General features: G+C 42.5%; 1 protein-coding gene across 5 annotated transcripts in view; it reads left to right on the top strand.

Annotated features, from left to right (window-relative positions):
- The window catches only part of LOC124253397 (E3 ubiquitin-protein ligase NEDD4-like), an 80,440-nt gene extending 60,128 nt beyond the window's left edge, over nucleotides 1-20,312 (top strand). For 3 of the 5 annotated variants that reach the window (XM_046687150.1, XM_046687152.1, XM_046687153.1), the window contains exons 4-23: nucleotides 1,355-1,393; nucleotides 1,994-2,047; nucleotides 3,128-3,240; nucleotides 3,627-3,738; nucleotides 4,097-4,302; nucleotides 4,813-4,917; nucleotides 6,716-6,872; nucleotides 10,391-10,414; nucleotides 10,780-10,911; nucleotides 11,120-11,230; nucleotides 11,709-11,763; nucleotides 12,551-12,603; nucleotides 12,895-12,960; nucleotides 13,618-13,847; nucleotides 15,337-15,458; nucleotides 16,554-16,624; nucleotides 17,031-17,126; nucleotides 17,400-17,473; nucleotides 18,216-18,444; nucleotides 20,055-20,312. In XM_046687150.1, coding sequence (XP_046543106.1) covers nucleotides 1,355-1,393; nucleotides 1,994-2,047; nucleotides 3,128-3,240; nucleotides 3,627-3,738; nucleotides 4,097-4,302; nucleotides 4,813-4,917; nucleotides 6,716-6,872; nucleotides 10,391-10,414; nucleotides 10,780-10,911; nucleotides 11,120-11,230; nucleotides 11,709-11,763; nucleotides 12,551-12,603; nucleotides 12,895-12,960; nucleotides 13,618-13,847; nucleotides 15,337-15,458; nucleotides 16,554-16,624; nucleotides 17,031-17,126; nucleotides 17,400-17,473; nucleotides 18,216-18,444; nucleotides 20,055-20,297 — 2,292 coding nt within the window. In that variant the 3' untranslated portion in view covers nucleotides 20,298-20,312. The remainder of the gene's footprint in view (nucleotides 1-1,354; nucleotides 1,394-1,993; nucleotides 2,048-3,127; nucleotides 3,241-3,626; nucleotides 3,739-4,096; nucleotides 4,303-4,812; nucleotides 4,918-6,715; nucleotides 6,873-10,390; nucleotides 10,415-10,779; nucleotides 10,912-11,119; nucleotides 11,231-11,708; nucleotides 11,764-12,550; nucleotides 12,604-12,894; nucleotides 12,961-13,617; nucleotides 13,848-15,336; nucleotides 15,459-16,553; nucleotides 16,625-17,030; nucleotides 17,127-17,399; nucleotides 17,474-18,215; nucleotides 18,445-20,054) is intronic. The other 2 variants (XM_046687151.1, XM_046687154.1) reach the window with 1 other exon arrangement.
- Nucleotides 20,313-21,150: the final 838 nt, after the last annotated feature.

Raw genomic sequence — 21,150 nt, 5'->3', positions numbered from 1 at the left:
TATAAGAGGACTGTAATATCGAGACATTTTATAGTTTGCCAATGTGAATCATAATTCGCACACACACGCCCTAGTGTATGTTGTCTGTCTCATTACACTTCACGGCAAAAACAATGATTCTGTTGAATGCTACGACAAATGAATAAAAACAAAATGCAAGTATTAAAATTAAAACACATTAAAGTTATAGGAACAATGTCAGGCTATTACCTTGTTCGAGGAATGTATCCATCAATATCCACAAAAACAAGTGATATGCCTTTCATCTGCAGCTGTTCGAAGTGATGTGTCTTTTAACAGTCTAATATACGAAAAGGTGACGTATCGTTTCAGGTATTTCACATTGGTGTATAGTCTCATTGGTCACCCAAGTCTCATTGGTCATCTAAGTGGTGTTACCACTAATTATACCTGTTATAATTTCATTAACTGACCATCAAGGGAATGATGACAAATAACATGTGTAGGTTTATACCACCTAACACGGGTTACAAGGGAGTATTAAATGCTGTATTGCATGCAATTGTAATTGCATGTTAAAACTTATTGGCCGACACTGTTTTGAGAATACAAACAGAACTTCATTGTTGCATAAGTAATACATATAAGCATTTTCTGTGTGCTAAAACTGTATGTACCTATTTACCAAAGTAAATTTTCAGATTCTTCTAGCAATGGCAAAGTAGGGTTGTTTAGTTTACGGATTCAAATAAATCAAATGTCAATTTTTAATATCATACGTAATAGACGTCATATTTTTACATGACATGATTACATATCGAGGTAAAAAAATCACAGAAATGGGATCAATTTGGATCAGTCATTATACCATCCAGGCATAAGAAAACTTGAAAAAGCCCACACTGCTTTGATACTTTATTACAATCAGACAAGAACTACCGGGGATATTTTCAAATAACTGCTTCTGATGGGCATCCACCCTTCTTAATGTCGCACTGTTTAGGTTGAAGAAATTAACCGTAACCGTGATCGAAATGAGTAGTTTTAATGACAGGGTTTCATTTATAAAAATGCCAATTAGTGATTTATGTATTTGTACCCCCTTAGAGTATATGTGATCTTTAAGTCTCATGAATTTTGTTGTGATTTTTTATTTTATTTTAAGGTTTTACACTTAATACAGTATCATGGAACCATATTGATGTGAGAACAGTGAAATGAATTTTAATTGTGACATATTACAGAATTCCACACCTCTCTGTGGAAGAATTGTCATGTTGTTGCTCATCAGTTACAAGAAAGCTTAAGTCCCAGGGCAAGTAATACTTACTAGCTGCCTCACAGAACAAGGAGTATATGGTCCAGTCAAGTAATATGTTGTTTTTATTTGCAGACACTGAATCCAAAATGGCAAGAGGAATTTGTGTTCCGGGTAAGTCTGCTGTATATCCCATCTCATTTAATTTTCACTTACCTAAAGATGTTTGGACAAATGAAACTTTTACTTATTTTGTCTCACACTTTGAATTTGGTCTCATTTTTTAGCAAAGCCTCAAAACTCTGCTTGTAAATGCAACCATTTGCATGTTAAAACACCAGACCCATCCAACCTGTCTCATTATTGGCTCATGTTAATGTTCTTTGACTTTTAAGACAAGAATGAAGGATTTTACCTCATTGGTGTAAGAAAGTAATTTCTCAGTCTGTTAAAATGCAGTCAAATAGAGGACTTACACAAACATAAAATTTTAATATAGATGTATCGTATCAATAGTGGATGGCCGAGTAGATTCTGCATTTCATTGTTGTTCGAAGGATTGTTGCTGTGGAAAGATCTGTTGAGAGGTTTGAATCCTAGATTCCCTCATTATGATTCTTTGTCTGTCACACTCAACCGCTTGTACGTGTAAATGGCTACGATACGTGTCATTTTCATGAGTTCAAACTGGTTTTGAACCCAATTCAGTCTCAGTCTTCAAAATGTGATCTTTTGTCCTTCCTGTGTTGAATATTTGCTTGTCTACTACTTCAGGTTAACCCTCGAGACAATGTGGTCCTGCTGGAGGTGTTTGATTCCAACCGAGTGGTAAGTAGCCAGGGAAACCAACAACTAACTGAGTTACATTGCCACAGCTGTAGTAGGGAAACTGGCAACTCACTGGGTTACATTGCCACAGCTGTAGTAGGGAAACCAACAACTCACTGGGTTACATTGCCACAGCTGTAGTAGGGAAACTGGCAACTCACTGGGTTACATTGCCACAGCTGTAGTAGGGAAACCAACAACTCACTGGGTTACATTGCCACAGCTGTAGTAGGGAAACCAGCAACTCACTGGGTTACATTGCCACAGCTGTAGTAGGGAAACCAACAACTCACTGGGTTACATTGCCACAGCTGTAGTAGGGAAACCAACAACTCACTGGGTTACATTGCCACAGCTGTAGTAGGGAAACCAACAACTCACTGGGTTACATTGCCACAGCTGTAGTAGGGGAAACCAACAACTCACTGGGTTACATTGCCACAGCTGTAGTAGGGAAACCAACAACTCACTGGGTTACATTGCCACAGCTGTAGTAGGGAAACCAGCAACTCACTGGGTTACATTGCCACAGCTGTAGTAGGGAAACCAGCAACTCACTGGGTTACATTGCCACAGCTGTAGTAGGGAAACCAACAACTCACTGGGTTACATTGCCACAGCTGTAGTAGGGAAACCAACAACTCACTGGGTTACATTGCCACAGCTGTAGTAGGGAAACCAACAACTCACTGGGTTACATTGCCACAGCTGTAGTAGGTAAACCAGCAACTCACTGGGTTACATTGACACATCTGTAGTAGAGAAACCAGCCACAGCTGTAGTAGGGAAACCAGCAACTCACTGGGTTACATTGCCACAGCTGTTGTAGGATATCTCAGTATTGCATCCAAAACACAGAGGGCTTTCATTACTCGCATGTCTGGGATTCCTGTTTTTGTCAAAGACCTGCATCACATTGTCCTGACTGTTGTTCAAAGTGTCTTTTAAACAAAACTTCTATTAGTATGAGGTGCTTAGTTTTATAATGTGGACATAAAAATTACTAAGAAAGAGATCCTTTATTATGTAACCTGCATTTCCCTGGGAAGTTCAGTGCAGATTTAAGCTGTGATGTTCCAGACGAGGGATGACTTCCTTGGTCTTGTGGAGATCCCACTCAGTCACACGGGTGTGGCCACAGAAAGGGCAGGACGTGATATTGGCGTCAAGAGCTTCATGCTCAGACCAAGAAGGTAAGCCACGCATTGTCACACTGTGGAAGTTAATGGTGATATCGATTTTATGATACTTGCAGTATCTAGATAGTAGATTGGTCAGGAGGCTGGATGAGAGGAAACCATGTTTATTTAGGCATTAAGAATCCAACCATTTTTCCTAATTTGAATTGAAGTGAATTTAGTAAAGAGCAGTTGTCGGACTAGTTACATTGTGTTACATCTGTGAAAGAAATGTGTGAGACTGGTAGCATTACATAGTGAATAGTATTCAGGCTAGTCGCCATTTTGTTTTGAGAAAATAACAGTGAGGAGATGAGGTGTATTACTTCTTGAGTAAAGAGTAGTGGTGAGTCAGGTTGCATCACATATAACCTTGATCTAGCCAGTTTTACTGCTTGCAGTATCCGCTCCCGGGTGAGAGGGCACCTGATGTTGTACTTGGCGTATGTTGCCACCGAAGGTGACAGCAATGCTGATGACGAGGCGTCAGGGCAAACCACCAACGAGGTTAGTGTAAGTTCTTTCATTTCGGCATATTTCACTACTAATAAAAACAATAACAGCAGTCAGCAAATGTATTTTCAAGTATTATTGAGTGTCTGATGTTTGAAGAGAAAGTTGTTCATGGGGATTTTCACAGATCTCAATACTATTTGTTTAGGCTTTTATGATTGAAATCTGACCATTATGTTATCCACGTGTGTCATTTTAAATTATATGCTGAGTATTTGCAAGTTCCTGCACACTTCCTCCACACTTCCTCAGCTATGTTTGTACTTAAATAAACAAGAATTCATTTTACCAGACACTTTTGGAGAAACAAACATGGCTGGATTTGTACTTGAATATATGAATGGCATTTCTTGCACAGCCTGGCTGGGAGCTGGTGGACATGGAGACAGCCATCAATGAAGCAGGGGCATCGGGCCCCACCACCGTGGGTGCGACAGCATCTGCCCATGGAGAGAACCTGGAGCCCTTGCCCCCAGGCTGGGAGGAGAGGAGGGACCCCCAGGGCAGGAAGTACTACATCAATCACAATGACAGGACCACGCACTGGGAAAGACCCTCACCAAGGTAAAACAATATGCATACAGACACTGTAGTATGTTTGTGTTGACTCCTTTTGTGGGTGGGTTGGATTTAATTACATTATAAGCATTGTTCAAGCATACAGTGGGACACCAAATATGTGCTTCAAAACATATTAAACATGAGTGTGTAGCGTGACAAACGAACACTTAACCAAGAAAGAGGAAGTAGAAGGTGATGGTCCTTTTTGTTGTTCAGGAGACATTTTCCTTAGTCAGAATAAACGTGCATGCAATAAATGTGATACACATGTTCCAGTAATGGAGTATTGAGTAACCAGTTGGTCTAAGGTAAAACAATTGGTGTGTCACTGCTTGTCCAGGGAGCTGCACCATTCAAAGCGACATTAAATCCACCTCGCTCAGTCACACAAGTGCACATTGTGTCCGAGCACACATAGCTGCTGATATTGCAATACTTCCAGTAAATGTCATGGTAAGCAGCAGAGGTTTGTATGTATTATTTTTACTAAAGTTCTGATAATGGGAATTTCAGCAGTTCAAGCCTGCCGACAGGATGGGCCGAGAGGATGGATGCCAATGGCAGGACCTACTACGTGAATCACACCTCACGCTCTTCACAGTGGCAGCGCCCAAATAAGTGAGTGCCAGTAGTGACAGTTGATGGTGACAGTTGACATGGCATAGGATTACAACATACAATTTACGTACACACTTGGATAAAATTTATACGGACACATTCTTGGAATATATGCTTACAAATTGGGATTAGCTGTTATTTCATTGATATACATATGCTACATAGAGCTTATGATGGCAATGTTTTGTCTTCAAGTAGGGGGAGAGAATTATAGTTGGAACAAGAGATATCCTGAGGTGACAAGGGGGATCAATAGGTAGCACTGAGCCTATCCTTGCATCCATCTCTGTTCCAGTTTCCCAGGATTAGTTTACCCTTTTTGTTATGAGCCGGGTTAGAGACACAGTATTAGTGGTGTTCCGATTAATTGAAACAATCGAAGATCGGTCGGAGTGAATAAACGACCAAGCAATCGATCACATTTTCTCATAATCGAACACAAATGATTTTGGAACTACTGTTTTAGTGTTTGAAACACTTGACGATGGAACATATCTTAGAAGTTGTCAGGGCCAGAAAACGTGTTTAATTCTCAGAAAACTAACTCCACTTACAGAAAAGTCATGACTGAATATTTCTTGAAGACTCCAGGAAGTTTATGTACAGGAAATTTCGTCATCACTTTAAAGTAGCAAGTTGCATCATGTTATACTTATCTGTAATAACAACCTGAATTGGAAAATCTGAAAAAATGTCGCTAACCAATTTTTTTTAGATGATTGCTCATTGGTAATAAACCAATCATCAATTGTGAGATATCAACCAATTCCCAACAGTACACAGTATAACATCCAATCAACAATCAACATCCAAATATAACATCCAATCGACAAGCTGCTCATATTTTCATGATTGAGATATGTCACAGGGTCTGCAGTACTAACTTCGTTCCTTCCTTTTATACAACTAGCAATACTCGTATACAACTAGCGATACTCGTATACAACTAGCAATACTGTGATACTATACAACTAGCAATACTTATATACAACTCGCAATACTGTGATACAACTAGCAATACTCATATACAACTAGCAATACTCAGATATACAACTAACAATACTGCGATACAACTAGCAATACTGTGATACAACTAGCAATACTGTCAGATACACCTTGCAATACCATAAACTACATTACTCATACAACTAGCAATACTTGTATACAACTTGAATCATCGCAATACTTGCAACTAGCAATACAACTAGAAATACAATACTTGCAATAATCGTGATATTAACTAGCAATGAGCAACTAGCAATACTGATCTGAACTAGTGATCTAACTAGTGTGTGTAAGGACCAGCCCCACTCTCTCTCACAACCCCTTCTGTGTCATATTACTCTGGAAGATGTTGGTTCCATGCTATTATAATTTAAAATAAAATTATTTGTTTGCATTTCCATGGCAACAAGCTTTACTTTGACTGAAATTGGTGGTAGTGCTCCTCTCTGGAGCAGAACTTTAAAACCATTCACTACACTCCTTCCACTTTGTGGGTATTTACAAACCTAATGACATAAATCAACAGTATTTCTCTATTTCTATTACTATATACAAGCCAAAACATTTGTCATTGTCATACCTAGTTGACATATTCATGAAGAGTATTTTACCTTTGTGGGGGATATTGTCCTCTTGTTATCTGTAGTATATCTCCTGATGGAATGTAGATATGAGGATGTGATGAGCCTAGCTAACATGCTGTGTACTTGAGAGGTTCCATGGGGAATAGGAACATATGAATTTATTGCATGTACCTGGCATCTGTTGTAATGGCTGCTGCCTTGTTTCGTAGCACTATCACCGAGGTGTCGGAACAGGAGATGAATCGTCAGCGAAGCATGGAGGCAGCTCAGCTCTACCTGCAGCGACGCCACATCAGTCAGGACGACACCATCAGTGTCCACTCCAACAGTGATGAGACCGAAACCACAAGCACAAGCACAGAAAGGGTAAGTTACACACTACAATCAGGGGATGTTAGAGCCCTTGCAGACAAATCTTGGAATTAGGTGTGTGTTGGGGAGGGACTGATGAAGATGGGATACTGAGGATACAGGTGAACATGTACATGTATGGATGTTAGAGCCCTTAAGGTGAATGCTGGTTGTCAGGTGTGTGTTGGGGAGGGACTGACGAAGATGGGATACTGAGGATGCAGGTGAACATGTACATGTATGGATGTTAGAGCCCTTAAGGTGAATGCTGGTTGTCAGGTGTGTATTGGGGAGGGACTGATGAAGATGGGATACTGAGGATGCAGGTGAACATGTACATGTATGGATGTTAGAGCCCTTAAGGTGAATGCTGGTTGTCAGGTGTGTATTGGGGGAGGACTGATGAAGATGGGATACTGAGGATGCAGGTGAACATGTACATGTATGGATGTTAGAGCCCTTAAGGTGAATGCTGGTTGTCAGGTGTGTATTGGGGAGGGACTGATGAAGATGGGATACTGAGGATGCAGGTGAACATGTACATGTATGGATGTTAGAGCCCTTAAGGTGAATGCTGGTTGTCAGGTGTGTATTGGGGAGGGACTGATGAAGATGGGATACTGAGGATGCAGGTGAACATGTACATGTATGGATGTTAGAGCCCTTAAGGTGAATGCTGGTTGTCAGGTGTGTATTGGGGAGGGACTGATGAAGATGGGATACTGAGGATGCAGGTGAACATGTACATGTATGGATGTTAGAGCCCTTAAGGTGAATGCTGGTTGTCAGGTGTGTATTGGGGGAGGGACTGATGAAGATGGGATACTGAGGATGCAGGTGAACATGTACATGTATGGATGTTAGAGCCCTTAAGGTGAATGCTGGTTGTCAGGTGTGTATTGGGGAGGGACTGACAAAGATGGGATACTGAGGATGCAGGTGAACATGTACATGTATGGATGTTAGAGCCCTTAAGGTGAATGCTGGTTGTCAGGTGTGTATTGGGGAGGGACTGACGAAGATGGGATACTGAGGATGCAGGTGAACATGTACATGTATGGATGTTAGAGCCCTTAAGGTGAATGCTGGTTGTCAGGTGTGTATTGGGGAGGGACTGACCGAAGATGGGATACTGAGGATGCAGGTGAACATGTACATGTATGGATGTTAGAGCCCTTAAGGTGAATGCTGGCTGTCAGGTGTGTGTTGGGGAGGGACTGATGAAGATGGGATACTGAGGATGCAGGTGAACATGTACATGTATGGATGTTAGAGCCCTTAAGGTGAATGCTGGTTGTCAGGTGTGTATTGAGGAGGACTGACAAGATGGGATACTGAGGATGCAGGTGAACATGTACATGTATGGATGTTAGAGCCCTTAAGGTGAATGCTGGTTGTCAGGTGTGTGTATTGGGGAGGGACTGATCTAAGATGGGATACTGAGGATGCAGGTGAACATGTACATGTATGGATGTTAGAGCCCCATTAAGGTGAATGCTGGTTGTCAGGTGTGTATTGGGGAGGGACTGATCTAAGATGGGATACTGAGGATGCAGGTGAACATGTACATGTATGGATGTTAGAGCCCTTAAGGTGAATGCTGGTTGTCAGGTGTGTATTGGGGAGGGACTGGCCAAGATGGGATACTGAGGATGCAGGTGAACATGTACATGTATGGATGTTAGAGCCCTTAAGGTGAATGCTGGTTGTCAGGTGTGTATTGGGGAGGGACTGACTTAAGATGGGATACTGAGGATGCAGGTGAACATGTACATGTATGGATGTTAGAGCCCTTAAGGTGAATGCTGGTTGTCAGGTGTGTGTATTGGGGAGGGACTGACCTAAGATGGGATACTGAGGATGCAGGTGAACATGTACATGTATGGATGTTAGAGCCCTTAAGGTGAATGCTGGTGTGTGTCAGGTGTGTATTGGGATGCAGGGACTGTACATGTATGGAAGATGGGATACTGAGGATGCAGGTGAACATGTACATGTATGGATGTTAGAGCCCTTAAGGTGAATGCTGGTTGTCAGGTGTGTATTGGGGAGGGACTGATGAAGATGGGATACTGAGGATGCAGGTGAACATGTACATGTATGGATGTTAGAGCCCTTAAGGTGAATGCTGGTTGTCAGGTGTGTATTGGGGAGGGACTGATGAAGATGGGATACTGAGGATGCAGGTGAACATGTACATGTATGGATGTTAGAGCCCTTAAGGTGAATGCTGGTGTCAGTCAGGTGTGTATTGGGGAGGGACTGATTAAGATGGGATACTGAGGATGCAGGTGAACATGTACATGTATGGATGTTAGAGCCCTTAAGGTGAATGCTGGTTGTCAGGTGTGTATTGGGGAGGGACTGGCAAAAGATGGGATACTGAGGATGCAGGTGAACATGTACATGTATGGATGTTAGAGCCCTTAAGGTGAATGCTGGTTGTCAGGTGTGTATTGGGGAGGGACTGACGAAGATGGGATACTGAGGATGCAGGTGAACATGTACATGTATGGATGTTAGAGCCCTTAAGGTGAATGCTGGTTGTCAGGTGTGTATTGGGGAGGGACTGACGAAGATGGGATACTGAGGATGCAGGTGAACATGTACATGTATGGATGTTAGAGCCCTTAAGGTGAATGCTGGTTGTCAGGTGTGTATTGGGGAGGGACTGACCTAAGATGGGATACTGAGGATGCAGGTGAACATGTACATGTATGGATGTTAGAGCCCTTAAGGTGAATGCTGGTTGTCAGGTGTGTATTGGGGAGGGACTGACGAAGATGGGATACTGAGGATGCAGGTGAACATGTACATGTATGGATGTTAGAGAGCCCTTAAGGTGAATACTGGTTGTCAGGTGTGTATTGAGGGGAGGGACTGGCGAAGATGGGATACTGAGGATGCAGGTGAACATGTACATGTATGGATGTTAGAGCCCTTAAGGTGAATGCTGGTTGTCAGGTGTGTATTGGGGAGGGACTGGCGAAAGATGGGATACTGAGGATGCAGGTGAACATGTACATGTATGGATGTTAGAGTCCTTAAGGTGAATGCTGGTTGTCAGGTGTGTATTGGGGAGGGACTGGATCTGAAGATGGGATACTGAGGATGCAGGTGAACATGTACATGTATGGATGTTAGAGCCCTTAAGGTGAATGCTGGTTGTCAGGTGTGTATTGGGGAGGGACTGACGAAGATGGGATACTGAGGATGCAGGTGAACATGTACATGTATGGATGTTAGAGCCCTTAAGGTGAATGCTGGTTGTCAGGTGTGTATTGGGGAGGGACTGACGAAGATGGGATACTGAGGATGCAGGTGAACATGTACATGTATGGATGTTAGAGCCCTTAAGGTGAATGCTGGTTGTCAGGTGTGTATTGGGGAGGGACTGACGAAGATGGGATACTGAGGAGAATGAGGAGAAAGTGACAGGTGGATCTGCATGACAGGTAGATAAGTGGATGTTGTCTTTTAAATCTCACTCATGCTGATTGCTGTTGTAAATGTATCATTTCTTTCTGTTTCAGACTCCACCATTCTCTCCTTCATCAGTAAGTATAGTTTGATATCAGGGATGTTGAAGTTATGTGAAGTTGTAATGTTATGTCACGTGGTGCCGATATGCAGGGATTTAGGGAATTGTTTGTGGTGGTGAATATTTGTTGTAAGAAGGAAACCACTTAGTTAATTCTGAGTATGTGATTGCAGTGAGTGGTAGGTCACATTATCTCAACTTGTCAATACTGTGGATTTGTTTTGCTGCAACAGACCGATTAAGGTGCAAATTCTGATTAATGTTATGACATCTGTTGAGAACAGAAATGATTTGTTTGAAGTTTGCACAAAAACAATTATTCCTGAAAATGGCAGTTAAGATAATGCATTTATCTCCCTGACTCCGCTGTTCCATTGACAGAGTCAGCATCGGGCGATGGTGCACAGGCCACTTGATGGGGATGAGGAGCCACTTCCTGCTGGATGGGCGATGGGCATGGCACCCAATGGCCGCAAGTTCTTCATTGATCACAACACACAAATAACAACATGGGTATGCTCTCAGAAACTTTCTGTAATCTCAGTTTGTGCTGTGTACATGCACTGAGTGGTGGTACTCAAGGTCCTTTTCTTCTGGACAAATGACTAGAATGATGGTGAAACATGTTCATATGAACAACACAATTATATCTGTGTGTTAGTAACTTTATTATTCCCTTGCGGCTGAACTGCTGCCTTAGTAATGTTATCATTCCCTCCAGGATGATCCCTGCCGCTCAAGACCAAGCTCTATGCCAAACCTGGACACACCCAGTGGCATATGGAGGCCGTCCTCCAATGAAGACCTGCTAAGAAATCTTGGGCCTTTGCCGGTAAGTACATTGTCTAAGTTCTTGACACTGTCTGTCTTGTAAATTTGAGCTACCATACCTGTTTTCATGAGATATCTGCCATAGATTTTGAGGGACACAGTGCTCCATATAAGTATCTTTTTTGCTTGTTATGCCAAAGCAACTAATGTATGTAGTAGTGTGACACTGGTGTCTGGTGATGAAACATTGTTTAATGTCCACCTTGAGGCTTACCTGAAATGGATGTTTCAACGTGTATATGGTCGTTTTCTGACCATAGTAAGGCTTACCCAAAATGGATGTTTCAATGTGTATATGGTCTTTTTCTGACCATAGTAAGGCTTACCTGAAATGGATGTTTCAACGTGTATATGGTCATTTATATCAGACAATACTCCTGAACGTATATAGCTGTGTTTTAAGTTGTACATATATGTGGTGTATGGTATTTTCTGTTCATTGTTAGGCATACCTGAAGGGTTGCACTTGTTTGTTTCAGGCTGGCTGGGAGGAGAGAACACACACAGACGGGAGAGTGTTCTACATTGACCACAGTAAGTCTGAGGGGTCCACTGTGGCTGTGAACCATGTCACATAGTAGTCTGCACCTTTTCCAGGCCCCATAAGTCTGGCATCAATAGATGAATAAATGTATACATAATATACATAGGAGATGGTTTGACTTGATCCTTGTGAAAATAATTTTGAAAGATGTCTGTGTTTCAAGTTAAAAACATTACTTCATTGTTTAACATCAAGGGAAGGTCACACCTGTGTATGGATGGTTCAGATGTGTTTTGTTCTTGGACCACAGGGGCGGTGGGGTAGCCTAGTGGTTAAAGCGTTGGCTCGTCACGCCGAGGATCCGGGTTCGATTCCCCACATGGGCACAATGTGTTAAGCCCATTTCTGGTGTCCCCCGCCGTGATATTGCTGGAATATTGCTCAAAGCGGCGTAAAACTAAACTCAGTCAGTCAGTCAGTCTTGGACCACAGTGGTGTGTCTGGTGCCTGTTCTGAAACTTGAGGGGGTGGTGGGGTAGCCTAGTGGTTAAAGCGTTGGCTCATCACGCCGAGGATCCGGGTTCGATTCCCCACATGGGTACAATGTGTGAAGCCCATTTCTGGTGTCCCCCACCGTGATATTGCTGGAATATTGCTAAAAGCGGCGTAAAACTAAACTCACTCACTCACTCTGAGACCTGATGTGAGCTTAGAGGTCAAGATGTGACAGTTTTACTTAATGTTTTGTAATACAATATGTGAGTAGTTATTGTAAACTTAAGCAAAAATCCTTGGCCCATATACCCAGTGCCTGTAACCCTGATTGCTTGTCTTCAGATACCAGAGGAACACAGTGGGAGGATCCTAGGTTACAGAAGCTTGGTGGTCCTGTAAGTACTGTTATTACAGTTAAATATAACATGCTTGCACTCTACATTACCTTTTCAAAATGCCTGCCTAAATAGTCTTTTTACAGGTTTACCAATGATAAAAGTTTGTTGCTAAATAGATACTGCATTCTTTGTGGATAAGTTAGCTGTAAGTGATGCTTGAATATTTGATGAGGTCTGAAATGGTCAAAGGGGAGAGAATTCAAGGTTACACTACAAAAGTTATCACCCTTACATTAGAATTTGTTGGAACTGATACCATTACAATGACTTATGAATTGCTGTTTTCAGGCTGTACCCTATTCCAGAGACTATAAGAGGAAGTATGACTACTTCAGGTCCAAGTTAAGAAAGCCAGTAAGAATACTTTTTTTGTGGAACATTATTTTCCAAAAACATCAAGATTTCAAAACATCAAGATTTTATACATTCGACCTTGATTATCTTGACTCATGAAGATCCAGGTTGCAAACGGTCTTCAGCAAACAGTATTTGTTGTAGCAGGCAACTTACAGGATCAGGTGGTCGGACTTGCTGTCTTGGTTAAAGTGTGTCATGGTATCCCATTGCATAAATCAATGCTCTTGATGTCAATCACTAGATTGTCTGGTCCAGACTCTATTATTTACAGACCGCCGCCATATAGCTGAAATATTGCTGAGTGCGTCGTAAACTAAATTCACTCACTCATTGCATAAATCTTTATGTCAATCACTGGATTGTCAGGTCCAAAGTTGATTATTTACAGACTGCTGTTGCAAAGATGTAATACTGCTGAATGCAGTGTTACATAAGAAAGAAAATGAAGATGGTTGCCATAGGTCTTTGGGGTAGAATTTTATTGTTATGAGCCAGGTTTCTTTCAGCCATAACCAAAATGCAAGTCTTGATTAAAATCTTCTTCAATAATGTATGCATGCATAATTGATAGATGTTTGCTGGATGATCTTTTATGTTTAAGTATTAACAAACACTTGCTTTATTTAAACAATTTTTGTGCATTTACTTTTTCAGAATAATGTACCAAATAAGATCGACATAAAAGTAGGGAGGAGAAATGTGTTTGAAGATTCCTATAGAATAATCATGAGTGTGAAGAACACAGACAATCTGAAAACAAGGTTATGGATTGAGTTTGATGGAGAGACTGGTCTGGATTACGGTGGTGTGGCCAGGGAATGGTTCTATCTGCTCTCCAAGGAAATGTTCAACCCCTACTATGGGCTCTTCGAGTACTCAGCCACGTATGTATAGGTTCCATTCACCCTTTCCACTACTGCTTATCAAACGAGAATATCGTCAGCAATAAGATGTTTGTGTTGTAATACATCACCCTTTCCACTACTGCTTATCAAACGAGAATATCGTCAGCAATAAAATGTTTGTGTTGTAATACATCACCCTTTCCACTACTGCTTATCAAACGAGAATATTGTCAGCAATAAGATGTTTGTGTTGTAATACATCACCCTTTCCACTACTGCTTATCAATTGAGAATATCGTCAGCAATAAGATGTTTGTGTTGTAATACATCACCCTTTCCACTACTGCTTATCAATCGAGAATATCGTCAGCAATAAGATGTTTGTGTTGTAATACATCACCCTTTCCACTACTGCTTATCAAACGAGAATATCGTCAGCAATAAGATGTTTGTGTTGTAATACATCACCCTTTCCACTACTGCTTATCAATCGAGAATATCGTCAGCAATGAGATGTTTGTGTTGTAATACCTCTACGCAATGCTGCTTTTTCTTCCACTGATAAATAGTTTTATTAGATTTTGTTGTTCAAGTCATAATTGACTGATGAAAGTAGGAAAAATGTACAATATCCTCAGATCAGATTGATGTCACTTTTATATTGCCTCTCATACAGAATTTGAGTGTCCTTTCTGTCAGTTCGTTTTATGCTTGTTTATGGAAATCTATTCCTCACACATAGTGCTGAACTTCTCCCAGTCATGTCTCTCTGTCTATTTTTCTGCTGTTATATACAAAATTATATTTGTGGTCTATAGCCTGTGATGGCTGAGCATGTGTATCTGTCTGTGAGAGTACACCTGACTGAGGGTACACCTGATTGTGAGGGTACACCTGATTGTGAGAGTACACCTGACTGTAAGGGTATATCTGTCTGTGAGAGTACACCTGACTGTGAGAGTACACCTGACTGTGAGAGTACACCTGACTGAGAGTACTAAAGACTGTGAGGGTACACCTGACAGTGAGGGTACACCTGACTGTTAGAGTACACCTGACTGTTAGAGTACACCTGACTGAGGGTACATCTGTGAGGGTACACCTGACTTAGGGTACACCTGATTGTGAGGGAACACCTGATTGTGAGAGTACACCTGACTGAGGGTACACCTAACTGTGAGAGTACACCTGACTGAGGGTACACCTAACTGTGAGAGTACACCTGATTGTGAGAGTACACCTGACTGAGGGTACACCTGACTGAGAGTACACCTGACTGTGAGAGTACACCTGACTGTGAGAGTACACCTGACTGTGAGAGTACACCTGACTGTGAGGGTACACACTGTCTGAGGGTACACCTGACTGTGAGAGTACACCTGACTGAGGGAGTACACCTGACTGTGAGAGTACACCTGACTGTGAGAGTACACCTGACTGTGAGAGTACACCTGTCTGTGAGGGTACACCTGACTGAGGGTACACCTGTCTGTGAGAGTATATCTGACTCTGGAACTCTATATTTCAGGGACAACTACACGCTCCAGATCAACCCTCTTTCTGGAATGGCAAACGATGATCATCTATCATATTTTGAGTTCATTGGTCGTGTCGCTGGGATGGCAGTATTCCATGGGAAACTGCTTGATGGTAGGTACTAGTGCTGTAACAATGCATCGAACTATTGATGGATTGCAGTTGTTGAATCTCCGATAGCAATTAATGGATGGTAGAAACGAAAAACTATCAATGCATCAATGGTATGTGTGACTATCGACAGTTTAGTAATTGACTTTCGTTGATAAATGCGCAGAGCAAAATACAGGAAGTACCAGATTTGTTCACTTTGATTTAGAGTTATCCGCCCCTGTTACCTCTTAAACAAACATGATGGCAAACAGGGCATGCTATTTTGAAATTGTGAATAACAATAAGTTTATGTTTTAACTGATAACTTGATCTGGGTTTCAAGTTTCTTGTCACAGTTATTAAAAGAGACTAAAACTACTTCAACTTGTTTTTATTTCATATAAACTATACATTCATTTGGGAATTGACTTCAAATGAGACAATTCAAGGAGAAAAATAATTAGTGCAGTAGTATTGGAATAGTTGGTCGCAATAGACTATCGCTATCGCAATAGTATGTTGCAATACACTATCGCTTTGCAATAGTATGTTGCAATAGACTAGCTATCGCAAAAGTATGTTGCACTAGACAGTCGCTATCGGAATAGTATGTTGCAATAGACTGTCGCTATCGCAATAGTATGTTGCAATAGACTGTCACTATCGCAATAGTTGTTTCCCCTTCAATAGTCACTCCTTGTAGGTAAATTATGGGAAACTACCTGATGTAGGTAGATTATGGGAAACTGCTGATGGTAGGTAGATTATGGGAAACTGCTTGATGGCAGGTAAATTATGTGGTGGAAACTGCTAGATGGTAGGTAGATTATGGGAAACTGCTTGATGGCAGGTAGATTATGGGAAACTGCTTGATGGCAGGTAAATTATGGGAAACTGCTTGATGGCAGGTAGATTATGGGAAACTGCTTGATGCTGGGTACTTTGATTAACATTGATTGATAAATTTGACATGGTCTTAACAATATTGCATGTGTGCAACTGTTGTGTCCATGATCATGAAGATGGCTGTTTTTTTCAGTGAGAAGCTGCATCATGTACTTATTGTCAGTAATGCAAGCCTTATCAAAGTGACATCTCTAAGTGTTTTCTTTGCAGCATTCTTCATCCGTCCTTTCTACAGGATGATGTTGCGGAAGCCCATCACTTTGCAGGACATGGAGTCTGTGGTAAGTGCCCACAACCAGCTCTGTGCAGTACGCTGGTTAGAACCTCCTCTCTAAGCTCACACTTTGCTCCGTAGAGGAGTACACAGACATGATCGTTGATGTTAAGTGTCCAACAGTAGCAACTAAGTGTGTTATCTGAAGCTCTTTGGTACAAGTGTCTTACGTATGTATTCGGAAATTGCATAATATGACCAATTTTTCACAAATACATCAGAAGGGATTCTTTGGACTATTTTGAGAATGCATTTTTATCCAAAAAAACTTATGATGTTGTCCTCAAAATTAAATGCATTGGTATTTTCTTCTTTAAGTCAGGATAGCTTTATTTGTAAAGGGGTAAGATTGGTCTTGTTTTAGCTGAGATTAAAACAACAATGTTACATATCCAGTGTCATTTGTTCTCTAGGACTCAGAGTATTACAACTCCTTGGTGTGGATCAAGGAAAACGACCCTGAAGATCTAGAACTGCATTTCTCTGTAGAGGAAGATCAGTTTGGAGAGGTAAGTTGAGTTCTGCAACCCTCTTGTGTTGATTATTGTGTCATGGAGGAGTTACCTCCCCTAAGGTTTACCTTGAAGTGGCTATCTGCTCTACTAGCCAATCTCATTTCTCCGTTGAAGGTATATCCTGAATGACATTGTAGAGTCCCAAATGTTATAGCTTCTTGGATGATGAAGCCAGAACCTAGCTCTGTTACCGGATTGTATCCTGTTTATACTGTGTCTGTATGCTGGGTAAGACTGGTTCTAACTGTTGCACACTGTTGTCCTCAGATCACAGAGCGAGAACTGAAGCCAGGTGGCAAGGACATCATCGTCACCAATGACAACAAGATGGAGTATATTGAGTGAGTAGAGATTGTGTTCATTTTACTTTTTCACTCTCCATATTTTAGAAGCATTTCTTTGTGTGTATACGTCAATGGTTGAAATGTTCAAACCAAAGAAAACCCCATCTGTCGATTTGAGAAGCATGTTCATCACACATCCCAGCCTCAAGATTATTGCCTGTTTGTTGATATTTAAGTGAAATTCAAATATTTACGATTTTATTTGTTAACCTGACCTGTTGAGTGAGTGAGTGGTTTGACACTGCTTTATACAGTATTTCATTCAATCATTGAATGTCAGCTTGGTGGTTGAGTAAAGCCTGAACTGATGTGGATCACCACCTGTTTACATCTGGGTCTTACCTCATCCACGAGTGACCCATGAAGATCCAGGTTAGAACTGATCTTCAGTAACCCATGCTTGTCGTAAAGAGGCCACAAATGGGATCGGATGGATCAAGCTTGCTGACTTGGTTGGCACATGTCTTCATATCCCAGTTGCGTAGATCAATACTCATGCTGTTGATCACTGGATTGTTTGGTCCAGACTTGATTATTTACAGACCGCCACCATTTAACTGGAATATTGCTGAGTGCGGTGTAAAACTAAACTCACTCACTCATCCACGAGTAAAGCTACAGAGCTGACAAACCAAGACACATAATCAGGCCAAAAACTAGATTCAAACAGTGGCACCATAGTCAACTGGGCCAACTGTGCCCAAGTCCTGTGTGTAATGTTCTCCATATTTTGTTGCAGCCTTGTGATCAAGTGGAGATTCGTGCAACGTGTAGAATCCCAGATGAAGTCGCTGATGAAGGGCTTCAACTCGCTCATCTCACGAGACCACCTTCAAATATTTGATGAGAATGAGCTGGAGCTGTTGATGTGTGGGCTGCAAGATGTTGACGTCAACGACTGGAAGAATCATACAGCTTACAAGGGAGAGTACAACCCCAACCACCCAACCATCCTCTACTTCTGGAAGGTGAGTTACCTGCTCCCTCTGATCAGGGATGTTGAAAATAGGGAACCATGGGTAGAAACTGTAGACTGGAGACAGAGGGGTTTGTCCATGCTTCTTGTGAGACTACACTGTTAGGACATAAAGACATTAACCTGGTTGTCAGTTGTGGCAGTGGGAGACTACACTGGGTAACAGTGGGTGACTACATTGGGTAACAGTGGGAGACTACACTGGGTAACAGTGGGAGACTACACTGGGTAACAGTGGGAGACTACACTGGGTAACAGTGGGAGACTACACTGGGTAACAATGGGAGACTACACTGGGTAACGGTGGGAGACTACACTGGGTAACGGTGGGAGACTACACTGGGTAACGGTGGGAGACTACACTGGGTAACGGTGGGTGACTACACTGGGTAACAGTGGGAGACTACACTGGGTAACAGTGGGAGACTACACTGGGTAACAGTGGGAGACTACACTGGGTAACAGTGGGAAACTACACTGGGTAACAGTGGGAGACTACACTGGGTAACAGTGGGAGGCTTCACTGGGTAACGGTGGGTGACTACCCTGGGTAACGGTGGGAGACTACACTGGGTAACAGTGGGAGACTACACCTGGGTAACAGTGGGAGACTACACTGGGTAACAGTGGGAGACTACACTGGGTAACAGTGGGAGGCTACCCTGGGTAACAGTGGGAGACTACCCTGGGTAACGGTGGGTGACTACACTGGGTAACAGTGGGAGACTACACTGGGTAACAGTGGGAAACTACACTGGGTAACAATAGGAGACTACACTGGGTAATGGTCGGAGACTACACTGGGTAACGGTGGGAGACTACACTGGGTAACGGTGGGAGACTACACTGGGTAACAGTGGGTGTCTACACTGGGTAACAATAGGAGACTACACTGGGTAACAGTGGGTGACTACACTGGGTAACAGTGGGAGACTACACTGGGTAACGGTGGGAGACTACACTGGGTAACAGTGGGTGACTACACTGGGTAACAATGGGAGACTACACTGGGTGACTACACTGGGTAACAATAGGAGACTACACTGGGTAACGGTGGGAGACTTCACTGGGTAACAGTGGGAGACTACACTGGGTAACAGTGGGAGACTACACTGGGTAACGGTGGGTGACTACACTGGGTAACAGTGGGAGGCTACACTGGGTAACAGTGGGAGGCTACACTGGGTAACAATGGGAGACTACACTGGGTAACAATGAGAGACTACACTGGGTAACAATGAGAGACTACACTGGGTAACGGTGGGAGACTTCACTGGGTAACAGTGGGTGACTACACTGGGTAACAATGAGAGACTCCACTGGGTAACAGTGGGAGACTACACTGGGTAATGGTTGTGACAGTGTCAACAGCTTATGGTGTCAACATGCCTAAGGAAGGGCTCATAGTTCAACCTATCAGCAACTGCCAGCGTGTATTGCTATGATCTAGCTGGAACATTGCTGATTGAGGTGAACATGTATTTACCCAAGTGAATACACTTTGAATGTAGCATACTTACTACTGCCATTACTTGCCACACTACCACACGCAGGTAACCACACTACCTGGTCTGTATACATGTGTCTGTACTTGTGTTTCAGGCTGTCTACTCCTGCAACAATGAAATGAGATCAAGATTGCTGCAGTTTGTCACAGGGACATCGCGAGTCCCAATGAATGGATTTGCTGAGCTGTATGGAAGCAACGGGCCTCAGCTGTTCACTATAGAGAAGTGGGGACATCCTGGCCAGCTGCCCAGAGCTCATACATGGTGCGTAGTCTGCAGGTGGCAGCTGGAAGCTGTGGTGTCAGAGTTGACGTATGGATTGCTTTTGTTCAAATGATGAAGACATATGTACTGAAACATTATCTGCTTGATAAAGGTGCAAGCACCTTATTTTTCCTTATCCTGACTCATGCTCTTTTGCTTGTCTCCTTCCTCTTGCTAACATAGTGGAACACTTGTATCTCCCTAATTGAAGTTCCCTTCAATGTAAAATCACTAATTAGTACACCACGAAGTTACCTCCCTTCCACAAGCTGAACGAGGGCTTCACCTCTACCCATGTGCCTCACTCTTCTTCTTCGCCCAGTGAGCTGGATCGAGAGAGCTCTGTGTCCCGACACACTATATCCTTTGATTATATTTAGTTAGTTACCCTCGTGATAGAGATCTATAGAGGTTTAGCTAGTATCTTCAACAATTATATATTGATATTTAGTCGTTTTTCTACTGTTTATGCACGGACGCGGTTGCTGTTGCAGTGGATTACGCTGATAAAAATTCTGTACTGTTGCACATTACGCTTTTTATTCTGCTGCTGATCCGCATTTAATATGCCCTAGCTGTACTGCGCGCCATGTTTCATGTGATTCACGCTGCAGTTGCGATACTAATTTATCCAATTCTACCTTTAATAAATAATTACTTTGGCGCTTGAGACGCCGCAGCAGATAGGTCACGATGCAGAGTCTAGCATGACTGATACACCTGAACCCCTCGCCAGTCTACTGCTGTTGGTCGACCCTCCCGCCTGGGTTTCCGCTAGAATGGTGGAGAGGCGGGACGAGTCCGCTTCCAAGAAGCGCCCTGCTTCCCCAGACATCCCTTCGCCGCGACTGAGGGGTATTCAACGGTCTACTAGAACTTTCTCAGCCGAGATTGTTCTCATCGCAGATTTGGGCCTGTATGATGAT

The sequence above is a fragment of the Haliotis rubra genome, unplaced genomic scaffold (genome assembly GCF_003918875.1).
Source record: "Haliotis rubra isolate DU_JTF1 unplaced genomic scaffold, ASM391887v1 Scf54, whole genome shotgun sequence".
In the NCBI taxonomy this organism is placed as follows: Eukaryota; Metazoa; Mollusca; class Gastropoda; order Lepetellida; family Haliotidae; genus Haliotis; species Haliotis rubra.
The sequence above is the reverse complement of the archived record's forward strand: the minus strand, read 5'-3'. Positions and strand labels throughout refer to the sequence as shown.